The following is a 27,162-nucleotide window of genomic DNA, read 5'->3' on the forward strand; positions in this document are numbered from 1 at the left end:
GAGGAGGATACAGGGTAGTCGAGAGTTGGAGACTAGTGTGTAGACAGTGTCTGTTGTATACGTACATATTTTGTGGAACGTTTGTAATATTTTGCATCGCATTTGCACAGCACAGGTAGGTTATTATTTTTCCTTAAGTTAAAATATAATGTCATGTTAGATTTGGGTTTTTCTCGAGAGGTTTTTTATTTTTAAGAATGAGAGTATTGCGTTGTTAGACGAATAAATTGATAACCGACCTATTCATTTTTATAAAAAATCTTTTTTTTGCAATTCGGTACCTAATAATACCTATTTTGAAAATAACTTAAAATTAAAAATAATTTATTCCAAATTAGGTAGACACATTGCACATGTCTATTATAATAAGCTACCTAATTACTTACACTTATGACACTTATGTTTTTTTTTTAATGAGATGAACAAAGACTTAGGTGTTATTGCTTAACGTATTATCAGAACCGGAAATATATTCGTCCTTATACATTGATGTTAACCAGTTAAATCTTAAATAAAATTTTTACTTAAGTACCTATACTGTAATGCAAAAAAATAAATCGTTCAGTCGTGCAAGGACCTTAGCTCATACCATTCGTCCCGAGTATCTGTCGTACAGTCGTCGGTCCATGCTGTGACAACTTGAATCTGAGGCAAAACATAGACAAAAAATTGTATTATTAAGTTTATCCAGTATCTTCCTATAGGTATTTACTTTTTAGATACCTTTATAAATTCTGGGCTCCAGCCGCCGCCAAGTATTACTGTACATTTCTTATGTAGGCAAAATAATATATTAATAACGATAATTATTTTAAATTGTATAACTGCATTCTACCATTGGAATTAAATCGTTCAAAAAATGTACATCGATGAGCATATATTTTGGGGGATCGAAACCAAAATAGCCAATACAGTGTACTCTTGATTATCCGCTAAACATTCGAGGGTCTAACATTAAAGGTACATAACACAATATGTACAAACATATGTATTGATATTAAGCAAGCGTATTGTATGTTACGTGGTTATCGAGTAATCGGCTATCACGAATTATCATCCAATTAAAAACCTATAATGATTTATAATGTAAATATATATTTGTATATACATATAGCCATATAGGTATGACAGGTATGCAGATGATTTTGCGGAAGACGGTGGATAATCGAGAGTACACTGTATAAAATACAAAAGTATTAATTAATAAAGTATACTATATTTACCTATTATTTTCTTTTCTTTTTTTTGCATATATATGTATATAAATATTAGTAGTTGTGATTAAATATACCTGTTTTGTTAAATATTAAGAAACTGAGAGGTATATTATATTATAATATAGAGAGTACCTGTAAACAAATTATTTTGAAACCGGATTTTGGAAATTGGCATAAAATTATCTATAAAAAAAATTGAGCGTATGTATTCTTTAGATTTTTAGGATTGTCATGAGAAAATGTATGATGAATTTTGTAGAGAAAATTTTCGTCTTATAAATGTATGATGTAGGTATATAATGAACTTCTATTTTTTTACAAACTTGTAACTGTAATGCAAGGTTCCTATTTTGCATATTTCTTACAGCAATTAAAAAATACCTAAAATAGGTTTATTTTTATTACGTAATAAGCGTTGAAACTTTGTAAAAGATCATAAGAATTTTTAATTTTATCGCCAAGGTAATTAGCTTTAAAATATAATACATGATTTCTCATAAAATTTACTGGAAGTAAAAATAAAAAAAAGTATAAGACCCTTAATAACGTATTTATATGCGATTTTTTTTGGAGCGATTGAAAAGTACTTCATATACTTACCTGTACGGCTGTACCTACCTCAATTTATAGTGGATATTATATTATATATAGGCAGTATTTATAATTTTAATCTCGGAATTAATTAAATTAAGAAGTGTAAAAAATACATTTTGACGAAATTAGATTATTATATTTAACATGTTTTTTTATTAGTTCGAGCCATTAAAATATTATTCAAACGATAAGCGGCAATGATAATATTTATATTAATGTCAACATTGCTAAATAATTGAACCATTAATGCGCAGTGAATATTGAATTAGTAGGTAACTATATTCATCGCAATTCGCGATTAATATAATATGCCGCCTGTGACCCCTTGTTAAACGTGTATAAGGTAACGTTTAAGGTATACAGTGAAACTTCCGAAATATTTTTGAGCGCCAAACCAAATTTATTGAATTCTATTTAATGGATTTCTCCTGAGTACGATTTTTTTTTGTTGATCATGATTCATGATCGATTCCGTAATAACCAATACAGAAGTTTCATCGTAAAATATGCAACTCGTTGACCTTTGCCTATATATATATATAAACGAGTATAATATATTTATATACTCGTATATGTCAGATAAGAACGCGGAGTTCGTTCAGGTATAATAATATTATATTGCTTACTATATTGATGTTAGTACATGTGTTTATATAATTATATATTTATGTTTACCTTATTGGTCGCCACACATTGCAATTTGCAGCGGTGGCGATAAAATTATTTTGCCTTAAAATTGTGTTCGGCTTCATTTTGCCGTACCCGTCACAGCCACCATTACAATTGCAACGTGTGGGGATCTTTAATTTAACTTGAGTTCACTGATTTTTTATAAAGTTTATTAAAAAGGCATTAAATCTCTAGTCTTGCTCCTGCAGTCACCAGTGAAGCAGTGTCACAGTACACAATACGAATCTCTAATTACGATATGCGACGAGTGTTTTCGACGTTTGTCGTCGTCTCGGTGGCTGTCATTTCAGTGACGTTTGGCGATCTACTGCAATGCAAAGACCCGAATGGACAACCAATCGACTGGTCAGTAAATATTTATTAATTTTCAGAGTTTATTAACATTTGTCAAAAACAGGTTCACGGCTATCAAGCTACCTAACCTCGAGTCGAACTTGTCCGACGGGACGATTTACATCTATATGGACGCCAAGAACCCGGAGTGGACTTACTTGACCGGGATCACCACTGAGAAATCGGCTGTCGGACACACAGTGAGGCAGATGTACGCGCCCACCCAAGCATACAACGAAGTAATTTTCTCAACGATACAAAAAATTATAATTGCCTATTATATTATCATCTATATGACTACGTATATATTTTGTGAGTGCACTAGAGTAGGCACTAGGCAATACAAACATAGAGCTTAAAAACAAGTTATATCACAAAATCCAAATTTCAGTGACATGAACTATACGCCCTCCTCCCGTCCATCATCCTAGTAGTGAGCAAACCTCTAGTTAGCTAATAGTTTTAATTGGAATCTGAGTTAGAAAAACACCGCTTATAATAATTGTTTGTTTCTGTAAATTGTAACTGCAACAACAATTGCAGACTGATACCTCCATCGACGTTGCAAACGAAGCTTCTACATAGAATTCCTTAAAATGTCCAATATTTATTCAATGACATTCGTAATAAGTAATATAACCATATACTTTATAGCAGGTACCTACTATATCTACAAGACAAGCAATGCGTATATAGAGGACGCTTTTTGATTACCTACACGATTACCTGTACGCGTGGTAGTAGGGTAAGCCAGATAGATTTTGTTACGGACAAAAGTCGAAATCGGACAAAACTCAGAAATCCCCGGGCAAAACGCGAACTGCCCATAATCCTTGGGCAAAATGTCATATTTCGGCTTTTGACCGGGCAACCTAGTTATGACCAACCTCATTTGGGCAAAACCGTATATTATAGACTTTTATATCGTAAGAGCAAAAACGAAGTGTCTTAAATACGTTCGCTAATATTAAATACAAATAATCATAAAATAAATACTATTGTACAAAATATGTAATTCAATACACTTCAGTAATGAGACAAATATAATAATATTAAATATTAAGTACCTACCAGGCAGGTACGTACACAAAACAATTTTTTTTTGGGGGAGGGGGGGTCATAAACAAATTTTCAGCGACCAGTTATTGTAGTTATCGATGATTGATTTAAATAAATTACACAACCATTAATGTATACGTGCCTGATACCTATTCGTACAAAAATAAACAAATTATAATATTGGGTACTCCTATAATGTTAAAATAATATTAATTACTCTAATAATGTTAAAATAAATAATTTAAAAAAATTAATACATTTAAACCTCATTTGGACAAAACCGTAGCGTCTTAAATAACTTCACTAATGTTAAATACAAATAAAAAATTATCATAATTCATAAAATATTGTGAAAATATAATTGTATACACATAAATAATAATAAAAAAATAATATTTTTGTTTATTTGTTGCTACACATATTAGACTCATTTAGAACTACACAAAATATTTTGTTGCTCACTTTTACATTTTCTCGTCGTGGTGGTGCACTTAGTTTTGCATGAATACAAAATAAATCCTTGTCCTGAAGTTAATGAATTTTGTATACTAGCAGTCCTCAATAGTATTTCGATATTCGGTACATCATCGCTAGTAATTAATTGTTCCTTGCACTGAAATATTAGGTTTCTGGCATATAGTGATGACAAAATTCCATTTTTGGTTCCTATTTTATAGAATCTATCGTCAGTAATACTTATTATAACACCTAAGTACCTAACACATAATTTGCACCGACTTTTCCACTATCAAGTATCAACACAAGGCACTGGAATTTCTACTGTCGTTTCGACTGTTAGAGTTGGAAATTGAGAGTCGATAAATTGACAAGATACGTGTGGTAATTTATAATCATAATAAAATCGTACGATAAAAATCACTATTTGTATTTAATATTAGCGAACGTATTTAAGACAATATGGTTTTGCCCTTACGATAAAAGTCAGTGTACGGTTTGGCCCAAATGAGGCTGGTCATAACTAGGTTTGCCCGATCAAAAACCGAATTATGACATTTTTCCCAAGGATTGTGGGCAGTTCGCGTTTTTCCCGGGCATTTCTGAGTTTTGCCCTATATCGACTTTTGCTCTTAACATAAATAGACATATAGTCATATAGATAATATTGTATTTTTTCGCCAAGACAACCTACATCACTCCTGTTACGCCGCTCGTAATGCTATTGTTAAACACGGTTCTTGTCTAGTATACCTAGTATAATGTCTATCGTCTATGGTATCAACTAAAAATGCTTAATGTTTTATTTGTTTAAGCATTTTAAATATAATTTTGGAAGACTGTAAAGTGCGTATTGCGTGGTCGCGTGCATCTATAATATTTTAGCATTTTACAATTTCCAAACGATTTCTATAGGGATTACTCAATTTGGCTCCACTGCTGTAATGTTCGTATGAAGACTTTTACTGCCTACTCAAGAGTTTGCAGACAATATTATACTTCCGTCTGAGGTCAGGTTTGATGAGAAAATTAAGTCGAGAGTCGATAATACTCGTCGCCCAATTAATTTTATTACAATCGAATTTTATAAAATACAACTCTGAAGAACTGTAAATACTTGTGATCTGAAACAGTGATAGGTATACCTAACCCGTATATTTTTCAGTCGATAATGTGGGCCGTGTACAACGATGAACCGACAAACGGTCCAGTGACGTTCTCGTTGGGCCATTCCAAAGGAATGGTAGTGGCCAACAACTGTTCGGGCTTATGGCTGGTGCACAGCGTGCCCAAATTTCCGCAGTTACCTTACCAGAACAACAACTCGTACACGTACCCCAAGACTGGAGTGCTATACGGCCAAAGTTTTCTGTGCATGTCCATGACACCTGAGGAACTGGACAAGGTAGGTGAGTATTTATACACATTTTTATCATAATATGTACATATAAATATTGGAATTATAATATTTGGACTGTAGCTGAGTTTTATTAATCAATGTATCGACTTTTCAGGCGATCAGATAATCAACAACGAGGTGCAGGTGTACGGCAGTCACTTTGGAGGCGATATGAAATCGACGTATCCGGGTCTCTACAACGCCACTCTGCTGCATGATATTCCCGGGGTGAAAAACGATGGAGTGAGGTTACAGCCTCTTTACTCTATTGAGGGCTTTGAGTTCTTGTCCATTTCAAAGAACAGGCACTTTGGAAAAGGTACTTTCTCAACTATTTTGTTAGTTTTTTCTACCCAAATTACTAACTAAATGCAATTTTCCAATATAAACCCGTAAACGCACCCACGAAGTTGAAAATCGAAGCATTTTTACTATTCTATATTTCTTTTTTACACTATCATAATTCATAGTTGTACAACCAAATTTGTACCGCTCTACTGAGAGTCTAAAAACCCATTTAACATTAAACACAAAGTCTATGGAATATAATCTGTTTTAAAAACGAACTTACCTAACTGAATTCGACTATGAAAATGAAAAATGTTACGAATATAGTATAGTGATATACCAATGCCCATATTTATAAACTATATGTCTATATACTTACGTACCTATGTATAGCAGCCTACCGTGGATGACTTCCCGTGTATTTAACTTATTATTGTTATATAACCTGTTGATTTTATCACACCAGTACACAAATAGACATCTGTTATGTTATATACAACTGTAGATTTATATGAAGACTTAATCACACACTTGACACAGTCAAATGTATACACAGAGACTTGGTTAAATTCGAAGGATAGGTTGAATTCGTCATGTTCTAGCAAGTACAAGTAAGTTGAGATAGAAATACACTGAACGGATTGTCAGCTTCGTTTTGCTAAATAATTATGGTTTTAAGGACCATGAACATAAAGTCGTTGGCCATGAAGAACATAAAGGGGTTGGAAAACGTACGGTACAAGTCGTCAAAAGACCATTCCAAATGGGTTGTAACTGGAAAAAGTTCGGTACATTGGACTTGCGTTGGCGACATCAATCGAGCTGTATGCTTACATTAAAAATAATACAGTATAAAAAATATTAATATTATTTAACACGAAAATGTTAATGATTTTTAGGAAAAACAGACAAAACGTGGAGGTGGAACAGTATGCATAAAATCATTGCCAGTATGGAATCAATATAAACAACTAGTGTCAGATATTCAAAAGTGTAAAATTTAGTACTATAATTATTAATTATGTGTCTCTTGCTAGAGTACCTATCATTATTATTGTTTAATATTTAAGTGCCATATATTTAATTTTAAGAACTCGTTTAAAGAATATTCGCTAAACACAGATAAATATTTTGACTTATAATTTATGACATGATGAGTTTTACCTATAACATATTATAAGTATTATATATTATTATTTTATCGTACCTATACAGCTCTATAAGTATGTCATGAATAAACAAATAATAGGTAAGTGTTCATTTTGTAATTACATTTAAAAATGTATAAATGTATTAAAAATTACGAGTCAAAGTTCTTTGTAATAAACTTATCGCATAAACTTAGTTGTTTATGTTTAGGACAGATTTAGTTTCAGAGGGTGTTAAGATAAGTATATAAATTAAATTATGGTCTTAGAGCCCAGAGGGTAGAGACTAGACAGTAGTGTACATAAAATATATCTGAACCGTTTTATCATTGAGGGCCTATGCATGTGTATTTAATAAGGGGCAATATTTTGGCAATATGCAATTTTGTCACCTCCGTTCTTGGAATTTGAGTTAAACGTAAATAACAACTAATGTAAATGTGGTTGTACTCGGGTACAGGGCTAAAATATTTAAATTAAAGTATTAAACAACTTGAACTAAAAAAGGAGCAGCAATTCATATTGAGCCAATCAGAGACAAGTGGTTCTGGGTACACCCATTAAATTTGCAAGACACCCTATCGGGCTATCCACCCCACCCGCTGCAGTGCTCACATTTCAATGGCACCGCTAACCCAATGCAAAGTGTGGATTCTTGCCTAAAACACGTTTTAGAAGAAAAACTCTCAAGCCTCGTAGTGGTCTGAATTCATTAATTTTTTTTATTAGAAAAAAGATTATTTTCTACAGAACGCATAATTGAACCACGATTTTTGATCTTATTCCTTAAGAGTTCGGGGCGCCACACTGGCATTTGTTGTTCCCGTCTTACAAACGTACGACATGGCAATTTTTACCTTTACAATAATACAAATTACTCTGTTATTTCTAAAATTTAGAGTGAACTTACTTCTTATAAAATTTGAAGGCAATGATATTATCTAGGGTATCTTGGAGGATTTTGTTGATATTATTATCTTTAAGTAAGTTACAACTTTATAAGCCATAATTTACTTCAATTACTTATGACAATTTTCACGCTGTAAATTTAAAATGTATTTATGTTTATTTATTTATTGGTTTAAATTTATTTATAAAATACCTATAATAGTTACCATTTAGTGGTTATTATTTTTAAATCTAAATCTTTTTGGACGACCTGAGATATACCCATATTTAGTCGAGTATTTATAATATTATATTTATAGTGAGTAATAACAGAAAGAGTCAATAGGTTATTCATGATATAACAAATATATAGGTACAAGGTGTAGACTTTTAATTTTTTCTAACATATCTAGGTATTTTCATGCAAATACATAAATCAATTCTTTCAAATAGCTTACAATTTTAATTTGTGAACCTTCATATGCAAGATAAGAACGCTGATGGCGTGATGGATATAATATTGTTATTAAAATACAATTTTATACTGCTACAAATTATAATAGTACCTACCAACTTATATTATTCTGATGTGCAATAAAGGTTGTTCATAAACGTGGTGGTTTTGTAAAACTAAAAAAAAGAAAATCGCGATTGTCACTGCTGCAGCCGTTACTTTTATGTCACAATAATAAGTGTGTATTGTTACTAGTAAGAAATGGGACGAGCGTTTTTGACATTTATCGTCGTCTATGTGACAGTCATTGTAGTGGCTTTTGGCGATCGGCTGCAATGTAAAGACCCCAATGGAAACCCGGTTGATTGGTAAGTATCAACGATCACGTTATTGTACCGGCTATTTTTATGATTATAATAATTAATAGGTGTAGCGTATGAAATAAATATTCCGCATTTGTTGATCGTTGAGGACAAATGTACCTGATCTGTTGACCTTAGGATGGTGGGAGTGAATTATGAGAGTGGATCAAATTTACAAATTTCACGTGAATAAAATAAAAATTATTGTCTATAAATAATTAAAAATAAAAATAAAAATTGCAATAATATATTTTGGTAATAGGTATGTGTGTTTATTATACATAGAAAACCTTCTATATCTAGTAAATATAGTCAAAATGTCTATTAAGTTCGTTAGGTATTTATTACCAATTACCATGTTAGTCTGTACAACATCGTCATGAGCGAATTTAGATACCTAAAAAAAATTCATTTCCCTGACAAAAATGTACACGAGTAGCACAGCGTACCTATCACATAACGCTATGAGAGTAAGCCAAATTCTATCTGGAGAATTTAACCTTAAACGCCTTAAACTTGTTCGAAACAAAGTGATGTGCTCTCACCGTTATTATTTGATATAGCAATGGAAAAATTTAATACGTAATTACGTACTTATAGTGTTCAATAAACAACAACTTGGGGGGGGGGGGCAAATATATAGGTGCCAGACAAATTAGTGTTCTGGGCTTTACAGATCATACAAACTATGTTTGACCACAGTTCCGCATACAGAAATTCAGAAATATTAGTTTACACTATACAATACAAGAACAACAATAATAGAGAAGGGAAAATAAACCTAAAGTAATTATGGAACTACTCCTAGATGAAGAAAAATGTATGGAAATTGAAGATTATGTTTTTGAAAAAGTTAAGCAGTTCATTAACCTAGGGGCTAGGATTGACTATTACTAGCACAAATGACTGGCCTATAGGCTATAGCCTAGAAGTTATGAGTTGTAGGTATATATAGTCGTAGTATTGGTGCTACTAAACATGGCACAATGGTTAGTCACGTTAGCAGAAAAGTTTCAGGACATAAATCTGCAAATGGCGACCAACGGGAAATCGAACAAGAAAGAGACTGATAAAAAGATTTAGAAATGCTGTAAGTGACGAATTGGGATTGAGAAGATAGAATCCTGTTATATTCATGCAGGGTCGGGGCGATTGGAAAACACAAGACACAGAGACGGAGAAGTGGTGCCGGCCAAAATTAGTACATAATGAATTGTAAAGCTAAAAAATAATAGAAGATTTATCATAGTATCATTATTTTATTAATTCATTTAATATAAAATTGCATTTAAACATTTATTATAACTTTTTAAAATTAGGTTCACGGCTATCAAGCTGCCAGATCTCAAGTCACATTTCTCAGACGGGACTGTGTACATCTATATGGATGCCAGAAACCAAGAGTGGATCTACTCGTCCGGGATCACGACCGAGGAATCGGCTGTCGGACACACAGTGGCGCAGATGTATGCGCCCACCCAAGCTTACAACGAGGTAATTTTCAAAACGATATAATTATCATACTGTCATCAATTTATTTACAATTTAGTGTGTTCATATTATGTTCATTGACATCATTTCAGTTTCTGTTCAGTTTCTGTTTTCAAAAGTTTTGATCACCCCAAATGGTAACTTAAAAAAATACACCTACCTAGAACAAATATATTCCAACTATTAACATTATTAATATCAATTTATCATTGTGAGTATTGGGACAATAATTTCTTAGTAGGTACACAATAGGTTTTTCAAAACATTACATGAATAAGCATGTTTTTGTGATAATAATATAATATACCTACCTAATGGTTGGACGGAAATAACAGGTCACCAGCCCATTTTGCTGCTTTTCAAATCAGACATGTACAAATGCCCAACTTACCGCCCCTCCCCCCAAAAATGGTGCTACTTCATATGTTAGACAACAAGAACATACAAGAACTTTTTGAAAACGAGTTTTAAGTCTGCATACACATACTTTTGACTTTCAAATCCCAAGGAGTTACTGCAGTAACTTGTTATCTGGATTCTGCGCTAGAAAAATATACTTAGTTTATTGAATCACCATCAATTACTAAGTAGGTACACATTATACAATGATAGATATTTTGATGAGGCTGTCCCAAAAGCAAGCTTATGAAAGGGAGCAGGGAGTTTACAAAACAGTTGCACAATATGAATTAAAACATAATTTAAAACCATACTAGAAAATACTTGCAATCCAAAAATTAAATAATAAATATTAACTAAATGTCAAGTTCAGTGTGCCCAATGTAAATTGAAACTTAATTTATAAAATATTTAAATCTAAATTATTAACATGGTTTAAAAATAGTACCCACTCTTTTTCAAGGGACGAGGTGCATGGATCTACAATGTTTTAATACTTTAACCCAAATTCTCGAACCGTTTTTAACATAAAATTGTTCGCTTTGGGCTCGTTGTTTACAGTAGATTTGTACTTTACGTGATAACTTTTACATCGAGACACTCAACAGTTTCACAGTTAATATTAATATACGCGATTTTGAGTTCAGATTTTGATACCACCTGACAATCTTTTTTATTTTATCCATGTACTTCGAATTTTATAAAATACCAGAATTCGTCACATATATGAGACATGAAACTAAGTAGTTATATAGAATACATAACACTCCTAATTTCTTCAGTCGATAATGTGGGCCGTGTACAACGATTCACCGACAAACAGTCCAGTGACGTTCTCGTTGGGCCATTCCAAAGGAATGGTAGTGGCCAACAACCGTTCGGGCTTATGGCTGGTGCACAGCGTGCCCAAATTTCCGCAGTTACCTTACCAGAACAACAACTCGTACACGTACCCCAAGACTGGAGTGCTATACGGCCAAAGTTTTCTGTGCATGTCCATGACACCTGAGGAACTGGACAAGGTAGGTGAGTATTTATACACATTTTTATCATAATATGTACATATAAATATTGGAATTATAATATTTGGACGGTAGCTGAGTTTTATTAATCAATGTATCGACTTTTCAGGCGATCAGATAATCAACAACGAGGTGCAGGTGTACGGCAGTCACTTTGGAGGCGATATGAAATCGACGTATCCGGGTCTCTACAACGCCACTCTGCTGCATGATATTCCCGGGGTGAAAAACGATGGAGTGAGGTTACAGCCTCTTTACTCTATTGAGGGCTTTGAGTTCTTGTCCATTTCAAAGAACAGGCACTTTGGAAAAGGTACATTATATGTATATATTATATATACATATATATTATGTTGAGTATAGACCACCTATTTTGTGGGTTTCAACTTTATTAATTTTATACAGAGTAAAGATACAAATAATAACAATAATAAAAAATAAAAAGTTATAGAAAACATAAGATTTACCATAAACATATACTCATTTAACAAATTGAACTGAATGCAAGTATGACAACATTTATGTTCTAAATTATAAAGTATTGGAATGCCCAAGAAGTGAACAGAAGTTAATGATATTTAAAGTATTGAACTTATTCTTAATATAATAATATAATCTGATGATTACATCACAGAACAGATTAATGTAAAAAATTATATATAATTTTAGATTTGTATAAAGACTTAATCATACATATGGCACAGTCAAACATTTATACTGAGACTTGGTTGAATAACAGAGGTTGGTTCAATTCGTCATGTTGCGGTCAGTACAAGTGGGTTGAGGTAGAAATAAATTGAGCATATTTTTTAAATTAAAAATAATGTTTTTAAGGGCGATGAACATTAAATTGTTGACAATGAAGGACATAAAAGGGTTGAAAAACGTATGGTACAATTCATCTTTAGACCATTCCAAGTGGGCTGTGACTGAGAATGCCGGCAATAGTTCTAAACATTGGACTTGCATTGGCGATATCAATCGAAGTGTATGCTTATTGGAAATATTGTACTAAAAAAAATAATAATACATCAATATTATTTAACATGAAAATGTTCATGGTTTTTAGGAAGAACAGACAAAACGTGGAGGGGGAACAGTATGCATAAAATCAATACCAGTATGGAATCAATATCAACAACTAGTGTTAGATATTGAAAAGTGTAAACTATAGTTCTACAATGTGATTCTCACCTGAGTACAACTGTTGCTTAATATTCCACTGTAATGCATTTAGTTTTTAAGTATTCATTCAAAGCTTCTTCGCCTAATGCAGACAGTTATGAGTATAAAATGTATTTAATAAAAAAATAAACAAAATCTTAAAGAAATCACTGTACCTAAATCCTTGCCAAATCCAGACTTTTTGAAACCACCAAAAGGCGCGGCAACATCAGTTTTATTATAAGTGTTTATAAACACAGTTCCAGCATCAATTTTTTCTGCAAATCTCAATGCCTTGCTTATGTCTTTTGTAAATATGCCAGAAGATAGACCATAATCAGTTGAGTTTGCTCGCTTGATGACTGCGTCCAGGTCACTAATGTAAGAGTTGATAAAATATATTTAGTTTGAATTCTCATAATTATATAATATAGTTCTAAAAGTACATAACAATTATTTATTTATACCTGCTACTAAATTTACTGACAGCCATAATGGGCCCAAATGCTTCTTCTTGGGCAATAAACATATGATCTTCAACTCCCGTGAACACAGTTGGCTCAAAATAGTATCCTGGTCGATCCAGACGTTTTCCTCCAATCTTCAATTCAGCTCCTTCATTCTTTGCTTTCTTACAATAGTTAATTAATTTTTCCAAATGGGCTTTATGATTTTGAGGCCCGTGATGAGTATCACGTTCTAACGGGTTTCCAATTTTCTAATATAGAATAAAAAACAATTAAATTATAATCATTTACTACTACTCAATATTTAATGAATTGCAATAAAATAACCGAATCTAATTTTGATTTTAAAATAAAACCGGCAGAAAATATACATGCAAATATTTTTATAGTATTTTCTTGTACTAGAAGCTTCTAAGAAAATTAATTATAAACTGCAAAAAACTAACAAGACTCTATTCAAAATTTGGAGGAACTCACATAAGTTTTTTTTAAAGACAACATTTCTGTACTTTTTTAGTAAAATATAGTATAGACTGCTTTTAATATAGTAAAATTTTGATAAAATTTTGAGATTTTTCTATTTGAAAAAAATTGAGTCAATATTTTTTTATATATGTGGGGGTATTAATTTTTTAATTTCTTTTTAATTTACCTACCTTCTCAGAAAAAATAATAACCAAGTGTCCTGCTTTCAATAAACTTTAGAGTACTTTACAATCAGTTTAATACTTGTCTGATTTACTTACAATTTTTTTTACTTCTTCAACAACTTTGCCGACAAATTTGTCGTGTATGCTTGATTCAACAAAAACTCTACCAGCAGCTATACAATTTTCTCCTTTGTTAAAGAACACTCCTCCCATGCTCTAGTAACATCAAAAGTCAAATGTTTACAAAATGGCTCAAATGGTATTGGACAAACATAGAAACACACCATTCTAACAGACTTGTCTAAGTCACAGTCGTCGAGTATAATGAGAGGGGATTTTCCACCAAGTTCTAAAGATACTTTTTTGAGATTTGATTCTGCCGAAGCTTTCATGATTGCGTGACCGGTTACTGTACTGCCCGTGAATCCCACTTTTCTGATGTCTGGATGTTCAGCTATTGCTCTACCAGCCTCAGAACCTAGTACACCACAAGTGTTAGAATATTGTAAATACAATAACCAAATTATTCACTAAAATCTACTGCAATAATACCAAGTCCAGGAAGAATGTTTATAACGCCAGCTGGAAAACCAGCTTCTACAGAGAGTTCAGCAAACTTCAGTGCAGTGAGGGGTGACACTTCTGTTGGTTTCATTACCACTGTATTACCCGCCGCTAAACATGCCGCCATCTTCCAGGACAACATCATCAACGGATAATTCCATGGTGTTATAATACCACAAACACTATTTTTAAATAATACTTAATTATATAATGTTGTATAAATTTAAAGTTGTCAGTATAAATCAGCCTACCCGAATGGCTCTTTTTTTGTGAATGTCAAATTTCTGTTGGGTCTAGCATGTGATATTGGGATTGTTTGTCCGTGTATCTTATCTGCCCAACCAGCAAAGTATTTCCAAACATCAATAGACATGCCAATATGAGTTTTCAAGGCTAATGTGTACACTGCACCAGAATCAATGGACTCTATTGTCGCTAATTCTTCTCTATTTTTATCTAATAAATCTGCTATTTTATACAAAACAGCTCCACGGTCCCTAGGACTCATTTCAGACCATTCTCCTTCAAATGCTCTACTTGCCGCAATTACTGCTTGATCTACATCAGTTTCAGATGCACATTGAATCTAAAATCATACAAGATTTCAACAAGTTAAACCCAATAAACTTCTTGGCAATTCGTAATATAAAATATAACATTAGAAAGTAAAATACATAAAAAAAAAAAGGAAAAAGTTTTCAATACTTATAGATAACATTTTGGAGTAAGTCTTACCGAACAAATAACAGATTCGTCAGCAGGATTGATGCATTCTAAGGTCTTTCCAGACTCAGAGTCTACAAACTGTCCATTGATGAATAATTGTTTTGCAAACTGTAATTTCATATTGTTGACTTCAACCACAACTGGATCATATTCTACACGAATATTGTCATCGGTTGAACCTCTTGACCTCTTAACCAAAGTGTTACAGAAATCGGAGAAAACAGGAGACATGTATACATCATCATTCTTCAAAGTCAATTTCATTTTATCCTTGATCTCTTCAATTAACCTACATTATTTTTTCATAAAAACTGAGTAATTATGAACTAGTTATCTCTCAAAATTAAAACTTAATTTAATTTATTACCTTACAACATCCATAGAACCTGCACCAGATTGAAAGAAATGAGTATCCTTTCCAATCTCCATATTTAGGATATTTTTCCAAATGGATTCTACTACAGGAATATATGCTTTCTCTTGATCTGTATAGTCGATAGTTTCTTGGACAGTGTCTGCATTACCATAATTTGATGCAGCCATCATTTTGCCATCCACAGACAACCTCTCAATGTTTATCTAAGAGGAAAAATTAAAGACATTTCATTCGGTATATAATTTAAATGTATTGGAGGAAAAACAAATTTAATGCCTAATAAATAATATCATAATATTTAGTATATACTTTTAGACCATCATTGCAAGTAATCAATAAACCATTTTTATGAACAATAGCTGGGAATTGAATCGTATCAACAGTCACATGGTTACCAGTAGGTGTTTCATTTGTCCAAATAGACGATTTGTATAATTTTACTTCTGTTTCATCTATGATAGTCCAAGCACCTGGAGAACTGTCCAGCCCTCTAATGAAGTTATGAATCTCTACTCCACTTCTGGACCAATCTACCTAAAATAAAACACTAAACATGTCAATAAATCCAATGAAGTTATAAATTGTATGAGGTACTTACTTTTTGTAAAGCCTTTTTTCTTACAGATGGTTCGAAAGAAGACCCTTCTGTAGACTGGGGTATAACTGGAGCTGTACCATTAGCTACCATATCAACAGCTTCAGCCTAAGTAATTTATAACATTAATTTTGTCAAATGTTTATAATTGTATACAATATGTCCAATGAAGAACTGTCCAATCGACATCATATGATAGTAGTATATCTTAAGTTACAAAAAAATCTCTTAAAGGAAGTTATCTTTCATAACTTAAGGTATGTATACTGTCATATAACGTTGGTCAGTCTTCATGGGGAACATTGTATACCTACATTTATAAATTATTATTTGATCGTGTCACAAAAAACTATAAATGTTTTTTTTTCATTTTAATTAATGGATATAAAGTATGATCATTTCATTGTTATTATTGTTTGGACTAATTCAAATACTAGAAAAATCATAGTAATTTTTTTTTTAAATAGAATTATAATTACCATACTTTTGATTCCTTCAGGATATAAAAAACGATTATACAAAGAATCAACAGTATCATTTGGTAAGACTGGGCATGATTTTTGAGACAGTATTGGACCAGTATCAAGTCCGTCATCAGCCCAAAATATAGAAAAACCTGCTTCTTTGTCTCCATTCATCAATGTCCTACAATAACACATATTTAATTATAAATAAATAATGCAACTCATTATATTATTATCTTACCAATTTATGGCGCTAACTCCTCTATGTTTAGGCAAAATTGAAGGATGGTAACATATACTTTTATGTTTTGGGTGTTCAATGACCTCCATAGGGATAAACTGTGAACAGAACGGTAGCACATTGAGTTCAGCATCAACTTGTTTGTACTGAGCTACAATTTCAGGTAATGCATTTTCACCTTTACGCCATGATTTGATTTTAAACACTGGAGTATTGTTTTCTGAAGCAACAGCCGCTAATTAGAAAAAAACAGAAAACAATAATAAACAATTATGTGTGAAATTAAAATAACTACATATATATATTTTTTGATCTATTAACAACAGTATTTGTTTAACAATAGAACTATAAAAATAAAATCAATTAATACAGGGCAACTATAACAATCATACCTACATAATTTTGTGTTAACTACCTATCATAGGCGTGTTCAGATTTCGGTGGTCGAGGGGGCACAACAAATTTTTTAATTGTAGGGCCTATTTTTTTTTAGACATGAAGAAACACTTATTTTTTATGTTACAAATCTCACAATGGTAGGAATATTTTTAAATTATGATCAAAAAGTACAACCATTGTCAAAACAATACCAATATATTTAAAACTAAATTAAAAGATACATAATAAAGAAAAATGTATCCAGGCATAATTTTGTTGGTGGCACAGTCTGCCGGGGGGGGGGGGGCAGTACCCACCAGGCCTTTCTTGTAAACACGCCTATGTTACCTATAATGGCATAATTTATAAGTTATGGTATTAGTCAGAGCAAGTCAGTATTATATGCACTTTTTGATTTATTTATTTTAAGGCGATCCTAGAGGTACAAAGCTTATTTTTAACAACAACAAAATATATGAATAAAGTTAAATATTTAATCACATTTAGCCATTTAGGACCGTTAGCCACTTCAAAGTTATGCTGAATTGACAGAATTTGTTATAATGCTATAACAATCATGACCGTCAATGTGTTAACAGATACTTAACCGAAAGAATTCTGCGGGTAATAAAATCTGTTATCAGCTGGTAAGCGTTAAGCAACGTTTAACAGCAAATTGTAAAATGTAAGAACGGTCCTTAGTAAATCAAAATCCAATTTTTAAAAATATTTTTTATTACATGAATATAACATGAATTTAACTTTTGTTGTTAATTACACATTATGTAACTACTGATAAGTATTCTATCTTATATCTATGTAAGTTATTTTACAACATGTAAGGTTGAGCGTCTAAATTATAATTTAATGAGCTTGCAATTGTATTTTATTTGTAATTTCTTTACAATAGTATTCTAAGTTGCAATAAACTAATATTATTACTATTTTAATTAAATATAATTAAGTTTTAGATAGTACCCATTTTTAATAACAATTATTACTAACTATTAAAATTATAAATAATTATATTTCAATCAAATTTAACTATGTAATATTTCTTCATTGAACATTTTACAATTTAATTGAACCGTCAACAATATTTAAAATACATTGGAGGATTTATTTAATATTAGCTATAATAAAGTAAAACCAATCTAATTTGGTTTATTTCATAGGTACTTTTATTTACATCAAATATTATCAACTTTAAAGTTGATTGTTATACTAAACTCAAACTAGCTGAACTGGATTATCAATAATTTATACTCGTAATTATTAGTACAAAGTTTAACATTTGCAATTTGAATCTTTGAATAAATCAACATTCTAAATTGTATAGATATTAAATATTAATAATAGATAAGGAAATTGTTTTATACCTAGCTAATAGTTCACTACACTTTTATCGGACAAGAGGCAAATAGAAAATTATCTTCAAGATTTTACATGTAATGAAGTTCCATCAATGGATGGCCACTTCACTCAAGCCCATTGCCTGAAATATTGTAAATTTAATTTAGTTGGTTTATTTGATTGTTTCTAATATTTCTTAAAAATCCACATAATTTGTGCTTAATGTAAAAAATAATACTTTAAAGATTGTATAATTACAAGATTAAAAAAAAAAATCTTTAAGAAAAGAGAAGACATTTCTTACTTATTTTATATATTAAAATAAAAAAAAACTTAATAGCAAAATAAAATAAAAAAGAATTAAGTACAATTTTTTTTTTAATAACAAGATGAGTAAAATTGTTAAAGTAAGATATTACATTATATTGGACTTGGACACTAGAGATTTAATTTTGAGTATTGTTTAAAATTTTGTATGAATAAGTAATAATGACATTTCTTTTTTTTTATTATAAAAAATTCATGAAAATAGTTAGAAAGTATAATATACATTATGTAAAAATAAAATGTACTCCTTAGTTTTTTTGATAACTAAACATGAATAATGTAGGTCATATCTGTGTGAAATTAATTGGTACCTACCCAATGGATCTTGCCGATTGCCTTTGTCTAATATGGTAAACACACCAACTACGCGATGGCCGTTTTTCAACAATAATTTATACACTTCAGCTGCAAAAGTACTTTGACCAATGATGGCAACATTTAAGTCCCGTTGGTTGGTCTATAATGGACAAAAACACCGTTAGAACAAGTGAGGTGAACAATGTTTGAAAATCATACTTACCAGACCAAAACGGCTTGTCGGTCGACATTTAACAAATTTTTTGAGCATAAGCATGTTGAACAACGCTGGCAATACTGCAACGGCCCGAATGAGTACAAAACCGTAATAACTAATAAGCTAGGTAACTCAACTATAATAACAACTAAACTATCCTTACTGAACTTAATCCTGACGGGAGTGTACTTGCACAAAACTGTTTACACCCGTGGTAGGTCCTAAAATCTAAATACTAGTGTAAATTCTGATGATCTAATTACAAAGCCTCAAAGACGACCGGATTCACAGTCGGCGAGTGAGTTTTAATTTTTCATATAGTCAGTGGTTAGAGTCTGGTGATAAGACGATGTACCTATATAATATCACGAAAGTGGACACACACGGCACGTCGGCACGGCACACGTGGACGGATAATTTTTTAGATAAGAGTTTATCGCACAACTACAACAAACCATGAATTAAGGTCAGTGTTTCAAGTGTTGGCAAAGTTCCTTTTTGAGAGGATCTCGTTCCAGATCCTTGCCTAAAAAAGAGCTCTTTCCAATATTCGTTCCTTTTTTTACCAAAGTTATTTTTAAAAAAAATTCTGTTTTAGTACAATATTATAGGTACTTTTTTCGTTAATTATGTTAGTCAAGAACAACAACCTATGAATTAAACATAAATCAATTAAAAATACCTACTCACCTACTTATTAAAGTGTAGAAACAAAGAAAACAATAAAATAAATAACCATTTAAAATATATGTTTTTAAAATTTAAAGGAACCTTAATTTTTGTTCGCTTTCCAAAACAAAAAATTGCTCGTTTTATTCTTTTTTCTTTATTTTTCAAGGAAGCAGTTCCAAGCTTCGTTCTTTCAAAAAAAAAAAACGATTCCTGGAATCCGTTACTTTTGCTTTTATGTAAGATCGTTTTTTTGGGATTATCAACCAATCTTAAAGAGGGAAATCATCTATCACAAATATTATGGCCTATTATACCTGTAATATTTTGTAATATATGAACGTTTTAACTATAGAAATACAAATCGATTTTGCTGAATTATCATCTGCAACTACACATCATCAAATCTTACATAAAATCATTACAACATATTTTGTTTATTCTAAGTTTGAATGACTTTATTTTTACTTCCTGTGCTCTCTGGCCGCTATGGATTCTAAAAATCTGCCCACTAGTATAACTTTGAGCTGGCCATCCCTATTATGTGGAGGATAATATTTTTGAGGACTTGGCGTATTATATGTTTTATACTTAATTTTTATTCGACTTTGTAGTTTGTAACCGACTTTCAAAATAAAAAAAAAATTTTTGTTTAACTTAGATGAATTTGAAATTTTTTTACAAATCGATAATTCATGCCCTCAAAAATATTAATCTCTATAATTATTGTTTTTTTTTTTATTAAAATATAAAATATATCATTTACAATCTGTATATAAAAAAAATACAATAAGCAAATATGAAAACAAAATATGACGGACAATAAGACGGAGAGTAGGGAAGCTATCCAGTGATAGGACCCATAGACGTGACTGCTAAACTATAGCTCATTTTCAGTTTAAAAGATCTCGACACCAACGTCGTTTAAGACGACGGGGGGGATTGTCCGGGATTGAGACCGTGTGTTGATTTGTGATAAGTGGGTTGGGATGGAGAAGTAATTTTGAGTGTAACTTTTTATGGTAAGTTTTAACTAAATTATCAACTGCTTCTATGTTTAAATCTTTGTGGAGGGTGTGATTGGAAATATACCAAGGAGCGGACGTGATTGTACGGAGAGAAATCGATTGGAAAGCTTCAATAGTTTTAAATTGTGATGGTTTGGCACAACCCCATATTTGGGCATCATACGACCAGATTGGACGTAGCATTGCTTTGTATAAAATTAATTTATAATGAAGTGGAAGTTTAGATTTTAGTACGGGACGTAATAGGTGTAGTCTAGAGTTTAGTGACTTTCTTTTGTTTTTGAGGTGAGGGCCCCAGGTTAATCTTTTATCTAAAATAATACCAAGGTATTTTACTAGAGATGAGGAGGGAATAGGTATTTCATGGAGGGTGGGAGTAGGCAGATTTTTTTTATTTAGAGTGAAAGGAACATGAACAGATTTGGGGCCATTAATTTTAATTTTCCAATTAGAGGACCATTTATCTATAAGATCTAGGTGGTTTTGTAGGGCGTTGAAAGCTACAGTTGGATTCCTATCGGATGATAGAATCGCTGTGTCGTCGGCGTAGGTAGCTATGATGGTGTCATTGGTCTGAGGGATGTCAGAACTCAGAAGAGAAAATATTGTAGAGGTCAGGAGAGAGATCGCTTCCTTGGGGAACACCTGCTAGGATTGGAAAGATAAAAGAAAAAGAATTACCTTGACGAACTTTAAAGGTTCTATTTTCAAGGTAAGAGCGAATTAGTAAGTAAAGTGGAGCAGAGAGGAATAGTTTCAGTTTATATAGTAAGCCATTGTGCCAAACCCTGTCAAAGGCTTGAGCCACATCTAGGAAGACTGCCGGGCAATAGTTTTTATTTTCGAAGGAGGAAGAATATAATTATTGTTACTGATAATTTTACCCTAAGAATATTCGTTATTCATCACTTAAAAATAAACGTTTTTTCAAATTTATTCTTTTAACTTAAAATTAATAATTAGAAATAAAATATTGTTAGTTGTAGGTTATTTTAAAATGTTTATGAACTAATCTAATCTACATTTTCAAATAAATTATGTTTTATTCTTTAAACAAAAATTTCTTATTTGACAGAATAATATTAAATATTTGTGGCATGTCCTTTAAAAAGTTAAAAAAGCTTTAAATTTATCCCTTTTAATCATTCCTTTCTATCACATTTCTATGTACCGGTTATAGTATATTATATTTATAAATATATATAATTCTATCATTATATAATATTATACTTACTTTGAAAGCATATACCGGGTCTTCCACAAACTGTCTACCCTTTGAAAATCTACCTATATGCACATAATTATAACCATGTGGTAGACCGTATACGACAGAATAGCCAAAAAACAAAACAATATATATTTTACTGTTTTGTATTGGGAGTTATTGAAACCAAAGTATTTAAGTAGGTAGTTGTAACCAACCGTTTTAGTGTTACGAGTATGAAGCGTCGTGAATCTGATTTTGACACGACTACCACCCGCGGACATTGACTCAATTTGGAGTGGGGGGAGGGAGGGGGGTAGGGGGAGGCTTAGCCCCCTATAGTTTTTTAACTCCTAATTTTTTAACATATTTATTCTTAAATCCATGATCAGTACCTAATAAAAAAAATTTAATCGTGGGTTTTTTTGCCAGCTCGATAGTCATTGTACGAGTATGCTGTCTAACAAGTAATAAGTAATAATTAGTATCAATTTATAGAATATATAATCATTAATCAATTGTTGTTATAAATGTTAGTAACTTAGTATTTAAATTGGAATAACATGCCAAAACTATTCAACATTTAAATAACTCAACAAATGGGTTTCTTGTACAGAAAGTACATCAGGGAGGATCTGTGTTGGTTGCAAACAACTGTCTTACATATATAAAGTTGAGTTTTGATTTAGAGGAAATAAAATTATTTGTAGATTTAAAAGTACATTCAAATGTATACACTTTTTTATCTTTGTTTCTCGCTATACCGATTTCTTCAAATGCATGTGAAAGGTCTTCTTTAGCTATGAGAAAGATAAAAATTTGGTTACGCACATCAATGCACCAAGATAGGTTTTCAAATGCTTCTGTGATATATACAGAAAAGAACATTTCTTGTGAGTTTTAATATTAAAAATGAAGACATATTAAATAAATTCGCTATGTCTATAATCACCGTTTATTGCAATTATAAGATTTAATACCATGCGTCTATGACGTGTATGTAATTTTTTTTTATAGTTACAAATGAATAATTAATTAGCATTGAGTTGTTGAGTTTTATATTATTGTACTTATCATTTATCAAGTATTTCGTTTTAACTGTCGAGAACTAAACTAAATGTTTGTGTATTACATTATTACCATAAAAAGTGGAGTGGGGGTGCAGGGGTGGATTCCTTGAGGGCCCGTGTTGATTTTATAAATTTAGCCCCCCCTCCCCCGCTCAAATTGCGCATATGCTCACGGACTCGAACAAGTTGCTGTCACGGACAGTTATCCGGAGTTCCTGACTTCTTGTTTCTTGCCGCCACAGAAATACTTCAACGTCGCGAGCCTGCATCCGGGACGTGCGGCCCGCGGCTCCACCGGCATACTTGTTGCGTCATACAGACGTCAAACGTCGTCGGCATGGTGGCCGGTATCTGCATTTTTTTTAAAACAGCTAATTTAAATTATAACCTTCGAGTGGATCGGCGATGCGGCCGACTACAATTATTTCTTTAGTGTTTTAACTATTTACTTCACCTGACTATAATGAAAGTTTATTCACTATTCATCTGTTTGGAGTATAGATTTTGTCGAAAACCAATTTTCCGTAAAAATTCCTGTTCTCCTTAATTTTTTCTTTGTTTTTCCCCACACTTTTGAAAATTACTGGGAATTTTTAATTTTGACCTGAATGCAACAATTAAGTTCACTTTCCTACCATAAACTGATCTCATTATTTTAACTACTTATTGTGTAGTATGTAAACAGACACAAATAAATAAAAAAAAACACATTATTGTAAAATCAATACAATCATCACACCGCTCAAAAACTAAAATTTTTTTATTTGAAAGAGGAAAACTTTATTTAAGTGGCATTAAAGTAGCTAGGTAGCTCCATTGGGAGCCCTCTTACATCGTGCCATTTTCCATGTTATGTAATCCTCTTCATCATTACTACTTGTTGTGCTTAATTGTATAGTTGTATATTTTCTTATTAAATAAAAAAAAAAAAACAAAAAACTCTGATTTTTTAATTAACTTTTAATAATGCCAGAAAAATATATTTCCAAATGTTCAAAAAACTGTGAGATACTGCAGATATAAGTTTATTACAATTTCTAAAAATATAGTAGTTAATTTTTCAACTAAAAAAAAATATTATTAAAAAATATTGACTATTTCATGAGGCTTGAGTATTGAGAGTTTTTCTTGTGATGTAAGTATGCACTAAAAATGAGTCTGCTTAGACACCGCCTTAACAATACTATAAATAATAATGTATAGAAATGCATTTGGTTATTCCTGAATGATAATATAATTATGATTTATATTTATTTATATAATTTTCTATAATCTAATTACAATAAACGTCTGTATATTCCGTTGAAAAACAAATTATAATTATGATATCTGGTACATTATTAATGATATTATTATAAAAGAAACAGAAAAAATTAAATTGTAGTTTTTCGTCCTAAAATGAATGATTTCATTGAGCTACCTAAATTTTTAGATTGATGCATTTTGGTTTTACTAGACTTAGGTGATTCACTTGATTTAGGTTTAGGTTCAGGTTCAGGTTCACGTTTACGTTTATAACTAGACTTAAAATATTGTTGATTAACTTCCTTTTTCAGTGATTCAATCTCTTTATTTCTAAAAGTATAGTAATTACTCTTATCGTTCATTTGTGCCGTGTCTAAAATATTAACATTAATTTTTAAATAACAATCTTTAATACTCGACATATCATTAATTATTTTTGTTGCTCGTTCCTCAAAATTACGTTCATTTGTTTCTGAAAAATAATTTGACCTACGCGAAAAATTAAAAGTAGTAGAGTTTGTGAATACCTCTTTTGCAATACTCTTTAGTTCATCAAACGTATTTTCAACTTCATCCCTATCGATATTATCATGCATTTGTTTTTCCAAATGTATAATTTGTAAAACTATTTTATCCAAATACTTAGGACGATACATCTTATTATGTGTTGCATAATCTATCATAAACTTGTGTAGAATATGTCCACTTCGATATCTTTCGTACATTAATCTCACCTCATAATATAAGGCTGCAATATGAAATAAGAAATATGTATCATAGAATATGTATAGGTAGTGAGAGTTGAAAATTAAATGACCAAAATCAAAGCTTTCATTATTTGGCTTTGTTTCATATTCATTCCACTTAATTTGTATAATTTCTTTATATAAGTAGATAGTTTTGTCTTTGTTTTTAATGAATGTATCATACAAATATTTATAGTCAAAACATTGATAATCATCATTTGGTTTTATTTCAGAGTTTATAGAATGTATATTACTAAATTGTCCTTGTTTATTACACATTTTTTCCGTGTCTGTTTCCTCAAGTTTATTAAGATGTACATTATTGAATAACAAAAAAGGAAATTTTGGGTAAGGGCAGTATACGAGTCCCCAGCTATTTAATTTGGCCATAATATAATTGATTATTCGTTTTAAGTGTTTTACTGTTTTAAGTCTTTCTAAGCTACTTGCATCAAATGTTGGCAGGTTTACTAAAACAGAAACTATATCAATTCCTATTTGACGAAGCTCCAAATTATTCCCTTCTATTTGAATGAAATTGATAAAGTTATTTTTGATATCAACAATAGCAAGCTTTGCTTTCATTAGATTATTATTATGGTACTTATTATATATTTCTATTTTTAGACGACTCTCTAGAGGACTAGAATTTTGTTTAGATTCACCGATGCTTCTATTAAGAAACGTGACACTATTAAAGCACATGTAGTACATGTCTATGATAAAAAAACATTCATTACAGTTTCCGACATCGTCGTTCGATTTCTCTTTTTTATCATTTTGAATTTCATTAGACGAATTTTGATTCTTATTGGGTAGCTTAAAACGATTATTCAGTAGATACTTTTTATTAAATTCATCTTCAAAATGTCGGAAATATTTATTGAAACATATAAAATCACTTAAATGCTCTTTTATTGTTGTCAAAAAATCAATCAAATAAATTTTAAAATCTGATTGATTCATGTCTATATTATAATCTCCCTCTTTTGCACTCTGGTCAAATATATCGTCTTCAACAAGTTGATATTTTCCTAATTGAATGTCTTGGTACTTACAATATTGAAAAAAAAGACCGTATATACTTAAATAATAATCCTTTTCTGTTAGAAATGTATCTCGGTTTGCAGCTTCCTTTAAATACTCAAGCTCTTGAAGTAGCTCTGTGGGATAATCACTTTTACCGTCAAATATTTCAGTGTAGATATCATTTAGCATACGAGTAATATCCTTTGTTAAATACTTTTTTTGCATGCCCTCCATTAATGTATTGTACAAAAGTTTTATGATTGCATTTAAAATAGATTTCATATAGCAATATATGGTATTCATATCATATGATGATTGAATTTGTTTGTAAACATCTTTAATTTGTATAATTGTACCTTTTTCGTTAAAAATATATGATTGTGAATTACCAACATCAAATGTGAAAGCTGGATCCGTTGGTAGTATTCCTATAAAATGATGTAAAAATGTCTGTGACAAAGTACAAACTCTAGGTTTTAAATCGAACGCACTCATCAATGTTAGGGACAATGCTGAGTTTACTGTCATATAGCCATACATTTGTGAAGGATA

At 31.2% G+C, this 27,162-nt stretch overlaps 3 protein-coding genes and 1 long non-coding RNA gene across 6 annotated transcripts; 2 read left to right on the plus strand and 2 right to left on the minus strand.

Moving 5' to 3' along the window:
* The first annotated feature begins 5 nt into the window (after window positions 1-5).
* Window positions 6-7,206, plus strand: LOC111037669 (cell-death-related nuclease 7-like). The gene is made up of 8 exons (XM_022320362.1): window positions 6-115; window positions 2,676-2,846; window positions 2,899-3,073; window positions 5,515-5,758; window positions 5,864-6,067; window positions 6,542-6,647; window positions 6,716-6,860; window positions 6,936-7,206. The coding sequence occupies exons 2-8, from the start codon at window positions 2,740-2,742 to the stop codon at window positions 7,038-7,040; spliced, it is 1,086 nt and encodes a 361-aa protein (XP_022176054.1). The 5' UTR covers window positions 6-115; window positions 2,676-2,739; the 3' UTR covers window positions 7,041-7,206.
* On the minus strand, window positions 335-1,251 carry LOC111037672. The gene is made up of 2 exons (XR_002604901.1): window positions 724-1,251; window positions 335-645 (listed from the first exon to the last, which is right to left on the minus strand). It is a non-coding gene; the product is annotated as an uncharacterized LOC111037672 (long non-coding RNA).
* A 1,328-nt stretch (window positions 7,207-8,534) lies between the features above and the next one.
* On the plus strand, window positions 8,535-13,022 carry LOC111037668 (cell-death-related nuclease 7-like). Of its 2 annotated transcripts, XM_022320361.1 has the most exons (8): window positions 9,185-9,833; window positions 9,900-10,103; window positions 10,208-10,382; window positions 11,561-11,804; window positions 11,910-12,113; window positions 12,470-12,575; window positions 12,635-12,788; window positions 12,870-13,022. In XM_022320361.1, exons 2-8 carry the CDS (start codon window positions 10,024-10,026, stop codon window positions 12,972-12,974), a joined length of 1,068 nt encoding a protein of 355 aa, XP_022176053.1. In that variant the 5' UTR covers window positions 9,185-9,833; window positions 9,900-10,023; the 3' UTR covers window positions 12,975-13,022. The 2 variants fall into 2 exon arrangements, with proteins under 2 accessions (XP_022176052.1, XP_022176053.1); XM_022320360.1 differs by lacking the exons at window positions 9,185-9,833; window positions 9,900-10,103 and adding an exon at window positions 8,535-8,894.
* Window positions 12,738-19,994, minus strand: LOC111037665 (cytosolic 10-formyltetrahydrofolate dehydrogenase). 2 transcript variants are annotated; one of them, XM_022320353.1, is made up of 17 exons: window positions 19,783-19,994; window positions 19,626-19,699; window positions 19,421-19,562; window positions 17,048-17,282; window positions 16,822-16,987; window positions 16,346-16,450; window positions 16,057-16,281; window positions 15,739-15,950; window positions 15,381-15,660; window positions 14,897-15,231; window positions 14,634-14,827; window positions 14,366-14,559; window positions 14,178-14,297; window positions 13,432-13,682; window positions 13,141-13,340; window positions 12,995-13,067; window positions 12,738-12,811 (listed from the first exon to the last, which is right to left on the minus strand). In XM_022320353.1, exons 2-16 carry the CDS (start codon window positions 19,677-19,679, stop codon window positions 13,012-13,014), a joined length of 2,769 nt encoding a protein of 922 aa, XP_022176045.1. In that variant the 5' UTR covers window positions 19,680-19,699; window positions 19,783-19,994; the 3' UTR covers window positions 12,738-12,811; window positions 12,995-13,011. The 2 variants fall into 2 exon arrangements, with proteins under 2 accessions (XP_022176045.1, XP_022176044.1); XM_022320352.1 differs by having other exon boundaries at window positions 19,626-19,994.
* Between the last annotated feature and the right edge of the window lie 7,168 nt (window positions 19,995-27,162).

This window comes from Myzus persicae, unplaced genomic scaffold (assembly GCF_001856785.1).
Source record: "Myzus persicae strain clone G006 unplaced genomic scaffold, MPER_G0061.0, whole genome shotgun sequence".
NCBI lineage: Eukaryota > Metazoa > Arthropoda > Insecta > Hemiptera > Aphididae > Myzus > Myzus persicae.

What these genes read in the sequence shown, in the direction of transcription:
- LOC111037665 (XM_022320353.1), bottom strand. Translation starts at nt 19,679, where the DNA reads ATGCTTATGCTCAAAAAATTTGTTAAATGTCGACCGACAAGCCGTTTT. An exon ending in GGAGTTAGCGCCATAAATTG is followed by an intron (nt 16,988 to 17,047) that starts GTAAGATAATAA and finishes GTGTTATTGTAG; the next exon opens with GACATTGATGAATGGAGACA. An exon ending in TGGATTTGGCAAGGATTTAG is followed by an intron (nt 13,068 to 13,140) that starts GTACAGTGATTT and finishes TGTCTGCATTAG; the next exon opens with GCGAAGAAGCTTTGAATGAA.
- LOC111037669 (XM_022320362.1), top strand. Translation starts at nt 2,740, where the DNA reads ATGCGACGAGTGTTTTCGACGTTTGTCGTCGTCTCGGTGGCTGTCATT. An exon ending in AATGGACAACCAATCGACTG is followed by an intron (nt 2,847 to 2,898) that starts GTCAGTAAATAT and finishes TGTCAAAAACAG; the next exon opens with GTTCACGGCTATCAAGCTAC. An exon ending in GAACAGGCACTTTGGAAAAG is followed by an intron (nt 6,068 to 6,541) that starts GTACTTTCTCAA and finishes ATACAACTGTAG; the next exon opens with ATTTATATGAAGACTTAATC.
- LOC111037668 (XM_022320360.1), top strand. Translation starts at nt 8,788, where the DNA reads ATGGGACGAGCGTTTTTGACATTTATCGTCGTCTATGTGACAGTCATT. An exon ending in TGAGGAACTGGACAAGGTAG is followed by an intron (nt 11,805 to 11,909) that starts GTGAGTATTTAT and finishes TCGACTTTTCAG; the next exon opens with GCGATCAGATAATCAACAAC. An exon ending in TCATGTTGCGGTCAGTACAA is followed by an intron (nt 12,576 to 12,634) that starts GTGGGTTGAGGT and finishes AATGTTTTTAAG; the next exon opens with GGCGATGAACATTAAATTGT.